This window comes from Sceloporus occidentalis, unplaced genomic scaffold (assembly GCF_023333645.1).
Source record: "Sceloporus occidentalis isolate IW3139 unplaced genomic scaffold, rSceOcc1.0.p SCAF_4, whole genome shotgun sequence".
NCBI classification, from domain to species: domain Eukaryota; kingdom Metazoa; phylum Chordata; class Lepidosauria; order Squamata; family Phrynosomatidae; genus Sceloporus; species Sceloporus occidentalis.
In genome coordinates, this window is record NW_028316984.1 from 152,052,082 (window position 1) to 152,058,081 (window position 6,000).

Consider the following 6,000-nt stretch of genomic DNA (forward strand, 5'->3'; position numbering starts at 1 on the left):
CATTCACAGAGGGGTTATCATCCAAGTGTACTTCGATATTAAAAGTGACTGAACCATGGCCAATGCTGGACACCTGCCATCACTGGTCACATGCCAAGATCCCCAATAGGGTATTTATTTTCAACTCCCCCACTGAGTTTCCATGTTCTGCTATAGTTTCTCCTTGCTTGTCACTACTTGTCCATTTGATTTCCTTAAGCATGCAAGCAAGGAAACAAAAGCAAAGAGAGAGACTCCATCTTTCACTTGTCTTGCATACTCCCTTCTAGAGGGAAAGAGTAAGCAGAGATCTTGGTAATCTTGGTAGGAAAAAAGGGGGACTACTTGAGTGGGGGTTCCCGATCAAGTCTTCTTGCTCAAGTGGCTCCCAGAATACTGTTTTCTCTCTCACATGCACCCACAACAAAAGAGAAAAGAAAACCAATTGCATCAACGACAAGTAAAGGAGGAATGACCATGTATTCCCTATGAAAATGTAACATATCCAAAAGTCTGCCTTTTTCTCTCTGGTTGCAGAGTATGCTTAGAAGCTCCCTTGCCTGAAGGAATGTTGTTTCAAATGGACTGTCTTGCACATAAGTATGGTGAGATGGTTGGTGATGTACCCTGCTATCAGAAGCAAGTTATGCACATCCAGAGTATCTCTCATTGGGCCCCTGCCAACATTGGACCTTACAGTCAATGTATACAGGTATGTAGTCTTCAGTTCTTCACTAGGTAGACAGGGGAGGACTCTCACTATTGTGGGATTCTAGGCCATCTATCTTTCAAGGAATTGATAACTGGATTTTATTTTATTTTCCTGTGTACAAAATATATAGTTTGGAGCCTAGCAAGATGAAAATAAAGATATGAGAAACAAACTTTTGATAATATAAAATATGCAAAATGTGTTCATAATGGAATTGTGAAAGCAAGAGAAAGATATCCTAATATGGAGCAAGTTGGAACATGAAATTTGTGTCAGTTAGTGCATATAACAATGGGAAATTTAAAACTACATTATCAGGAGGTGAAACAGAAGTGGGACTTATAGTAAATTTGGATTCATTGCTGCTTGGCCTGAGCCGAAATATCTATGTTTGGAGTAACATCTGTCTCATAGTTTTATTGTTTTGTATTTGAAGGCTGTAGGAATGCATTAAGAAAAATGTGTTAATGTACTATGTACTGCTCCAGGCTTGCTTTTTTCTCCACATACCTGAATGGCTCGTGTACATCATCTGTAAAAGAACTGTCCCACTGGTAGTTTTCCTTTGTGTGTATGCAGTACATCTGCAAATTCATACAGGTTGTGGTAACTAACAAAATGGGCTGGATGAAACCTGTTAGTGGCAGAACCAGATGTTACAAAACAGAATTGGGGGGGGGGGGGGGAAATCCACAGAATGTTTCCCTGGAAATTCACCTGTTCTCCTCTGTAATGCCTAATGGAACTCAGTGTGTATTATTTAGTAATTTACTGTTTGTTTGTTTGTTTGTTTGTTTGTTTTATATGCCATCTTTCTCCTGGAATGGGATCTAAGACACAGAAGGAAAGCAATTAAAATCTACCAATGCAATTTTAAAAACATTTGTAATTCTCTCAATTAAAACAATATAGAATTATTTGAAAACATACAACAATTAAAAAAATAAATAAAACATACCCCAATTTAAAAAAGCCTCCATGGCACAGTTATATATTAAAAGCATGGTGAAACAAAAATGCTTTTGCCTGCGGCTGAAAGGAGAGCACTGAGGGGGCCAGCCCAGTTTGCCTAGAAGGGAGTTCCAGAGGGTAGGATCAACTACTGACAAGGCTGTCTTTCATGTCCTCACCAAGCAAGCCTTCCCCTGAAGATCTTATAGTTCTTGCAGTTTCATCTGGAGAGATATGGTCTTTCAGATAATCTGTATCTAAACCATACACTTAGTGTACATCTTGTTGTTGCTGTGTGTCTTCAAGTAGGTTCCAGCTTACAGTGACTCTAAAGTGAACCTATCATGGGGTTTTCTTGGCAAAATTTGTTCAAAGGGGGATTTGCCTTTGACTTCCCCTAAGTCTGAGAGCATGTGACTTGCTCATGGTCACCGCAAGGTCATGGCTGAGCAGGAAATTTATCCCTGGTCTGCAGAGTCATAGTCCAACACTCATACCACTGCACCACACTGGTAAAGCCATATATTAAGCCATATTACTCCCATCCTTTGATCCTACAGAAATACTGGCTGCATCACTGAGTTTGAGGAAACACTTGAGCTTCTGACATGACACTGTTATATTGCATTTGTACTGTATTTTTCCTGTTTTTGCCTAAATCTCATGACATTGCAGCTCTCCCAGTGCGATACCATGCTGTACAGCTGTTGGGTCATTTGAAAATCAACTCTTTTCCCACTGGAAATAATCTCTTAATGACATGCTATGTCGCTATAGTTTAGTATGAATGTGTGAATGTTTCATTCTGATATTGGGAACTTAACGGGCATGGTGTGGGTGTGGTTTCATTGATCTTTACTTGGTGTTGTTATAATTTTTTTATCATCTTAATTGTATGTTTTTCATTTTTAATCTTAAAAATTGTTGTCTTGGGGATGTTTTACCATTAAATACAGTTTAAAATAATTCTATATTATTTATAATCTTTAACTACTGTATGGCCATGCCAAATAAAAGCATGATTAGTCACTGATGAGAAGTATCACAAAAAAGAAGTATTTTTAGTACATGGTATTTAATCTCTATAAAATCATAATACCCACAAATTCCTGGATTTACATCAGACCTTTCTAGAATTTCTTTCAGTTAAGACTTGAGCAGGTTGATAGAAAATTCAGCTGTTAAGTGTATGTACAATGAATATTTAATTACTAGACATCTTGCATGTTTGATTCAGAGTTGCACAAAAATATGTAGAATATATATAATCATAGAATGGGGAAGAGGGTTACCCAACAAGGAAATGACTGGGATTATTATAGGCCAGGAGACAAAATGGTAGGTGCCAGTGGCATCACTAGCATGTGTTTGGTGGTGTTGCCCATACCAGGTGACACCCAGTCAGGCCCTCTCCCCACCTCACTGCGCCATCCCTGCACTTCCTCCACATGCCATCTCATCCTTTCCCTGATCAAGAAAAAGACAGGGTGGCATGGGGGCAAGGAGCATGTGCCACGCCCGGAAACTTCACCCCTGGTGACACCCGGTGTAGGGACGCCACTGGTAGATGCAAGTGATCAGGAATGGAGAGGAAGACTGGAAAGCAAGTTTGGGTTCAAATACTTGGGATGGAAGATCAATTGAAGAAAAAATATCAAAATAATTAATAGCAGGATACAGTTTAGGTCACCCAAAGACAAGGCATTTTATTTATTGATTGATTTGATTTGATTTGATTTGATTTGTATTCCAGTTTTCTCCAAAGTGGGACTCAAAAGTGGCTTACCATATAAATTAAAACAAAAATATTAAACCATCAATCCAATTAAAATACTAGTTTTACAACATTAATTTAAAACACATTTAAAAACACATGAAATTTATATTACATATTAGAAACAGCATACCTAATTGCACATCCCTCTGGCTTGATCATTTGAGACTGAAGTTCTGTTTAAACAGGAATGACCATCCAAGGCATGGATTTGGAGAAGAAGGGCTTCAACTAAGTCACATCAGCTGAAATAAGTGCAGACAGTAGCAAATATGTATTTCACTGCTTAGACAAGCAGTGTTTTATCTAGCCTGTCTTCAGACTTTTTCCCACAGTGTGCACGTTAATTAACTGATGTGTATAGACATCTATTTATATTTTGCATTAATGATGATGTTTTATCATGAAGCATTGTGCATAATTTTGCCAACTTGAATGGTTATATTGCTTTCAGCAGCTTATAACCATTTATATTGCACAAAGTTTTAAAAGGGGCTTTCAAACCATTTAAAGTGCATACTGTCTAGAATAAATGGCTTAAAATACTGACAAAACTTTAGAGTGATGGACATTTATTTCAGAGTTTCATGAAGAAAAGCAATCCTTGAATAATTCAGAATTTCAAATTGCAAGGAGGAGCTCTTGAGAAGGACTCAGCACCCATTGTTAGAGCTGACCTGAAACACTTTTAAACACTGTTATATCAATTCATAACTTAAAAAAAAAACTATATCCATTCATAACCTTTTTAGAAAAATCCCTTGTTAGGAATTTAAGTATTGGATCATTTTCTTTGTCTCCCCCCACATTTAAGAAATGATGGGCTTTTGCCTTTAGTTCTGCATTAGTGAAGAAGTGGTAGAGTTCTGTCTGAATTACCCCCCTCACCCACCCACCCACACAAATTTCTCCTAACTTAGGTGTGAAGCAGACAGGGCAAAAGGAGTGGCCAGAGACCGCTCCAGCAGAGATCACTCTGGGACTTTGGTGACTGGACACCATGGTCTCAGAGCTGGCTGCTGCCACGGTCCCAAACGGGGCACCGGTGGGAGTGGTTTTTTTTGCCACTGTTTTTCAGGCTGGCTTCAGACTGTCTAGGTGGTCTTGGAGCAACCTCCGGGTGGTTTGGGGGCATGTATTATTTGTACGCCACATCCCAAAGCGCCCAGAAGGTGCTTTATTTGGCCCATGTGTTTCACGCTGTAGTAAAATATGCATGATTACAATCATATTGGTCCTGTGTTTCTAAAAGATACTGACCTAATTCTGGTTGCTATTATTATTATTAGTCTTAACTAGAATATACCTATTAAATATGTGGTATTTACATAAGTGTTAGCCTACCATTCAGCCATTGATTCAATGGGTCTATTCTGGTTTAAAACATCAATTATATTTAGACGTACTGATATCCTCTCTTCAGTCCAGATTGAATTTTTTTGCTTTAATTAATATACTGTTATTCCATTGTGTTCTGTGTATTACATAGTTTACAAGAAATTTTAAATAGTAAAATATAAGTATCACATTCTGTTTTTACATTATATATTTACCTACCTAAACCCTGCTTTTTGAAAACAGTGCCTTTACAAAATGACCTACAACAAATGTTAATATAAAAATGTTTCAACATAGGACTATGAATGGGATTTGGTTTGAAGCCTGATTCAGATCTGGACTTGATTTAGTCCTAATTGATGTAGACCCTAAATCTAAATCAAGATTTGGAAATCTTGACCATCATCCTACACCACCATCACCACTGTTGCCTTATATTAATAAACCAAGATGGCTGTAACTTTCTGATAATTTTGCTTAAACTTTGTCACCATGGTAGACTTAAATATATGATTAACCCAAACAAATTTCAGAAAGGTTGCTTTAGGCGTATTCATGTTATGTACATGTTCAGTCAGATAAATTTGTAGTGTTTGTGTCTTGGTCCTGCTTCTTCATATTGGGGCACCTTTCTACACCACCTAGAGGATCCCCAGTCTCTACAGTTTAGCTGATCATCATCATCATCATTGTTAAAAATGTAAATTAGATATGTTTAATAATTTTTAAAATGGTTAAGTAATAATAATTGTTAAAACTGTCAATTATATTTATGTGAGTGTGTTTAATGAAGTAATCTAGTGGGAATTAAATTTCTTGGCTTGCTCGTGTGACCAAGCCAAGAAATTTAGTTCTCACTAGATTGCTTCCTTAAGTATAAGCCAGTATAACTGAAATGCGTGATAAAATAATCATGTATGCTTGGCTTCATAATATGAATTAAATGTGCACTCCAATAACATATTTTTGTAAGAAAAATAAATATATAAATAGATAGTGTCTTTTGACCCCGCTGATTATAACCTCTATCCACTTACCTATCCACCCACCTGAGCATATTTATAAGTAATCTGCTATCAGAAGCTGCATCCCATGATCTGTGCATAAGTAAGCTTCAGTCCATGAAATCACATGTCAAAATCTGCTAGTCTTTAAAATGCCACAAGGTTTTGGGATTAGTTTGTTCGTTTAATGACCAGTGTTGGCAAAATCAGAAGTGTTTCCAGATTTTCTTCTGATTTCTTTT

The 6,000-nt window shown here is 37.3% G+C and overlaps 1 protein-coding gene across 5 annotated transcripts in view; it reads left to right on the top strand.

Moving 5' to 3' along the window:
- LOC149314862 (uncharacterized) overlaps nucleotides 1-6,000 on the top strand; it is a 330,650-nt gene that overhangs the window by 161,864 nt on the left and 162,786 nt on the right. For all 5 annotated transcript variants that reach the window (XM_089522021.1, XM_089522019.1, XM_089522020.1 and 2 more), the window contains one exon: nucleotides 517-691. In XM_089522021.1, coding sequence (XP_089378147.1) covers nucleotides 517-691 — 175 coding nt within the window. The remainder of the gene's footprint in view (nucleotides 1-516; nucleotides 692-6,000) is intronic.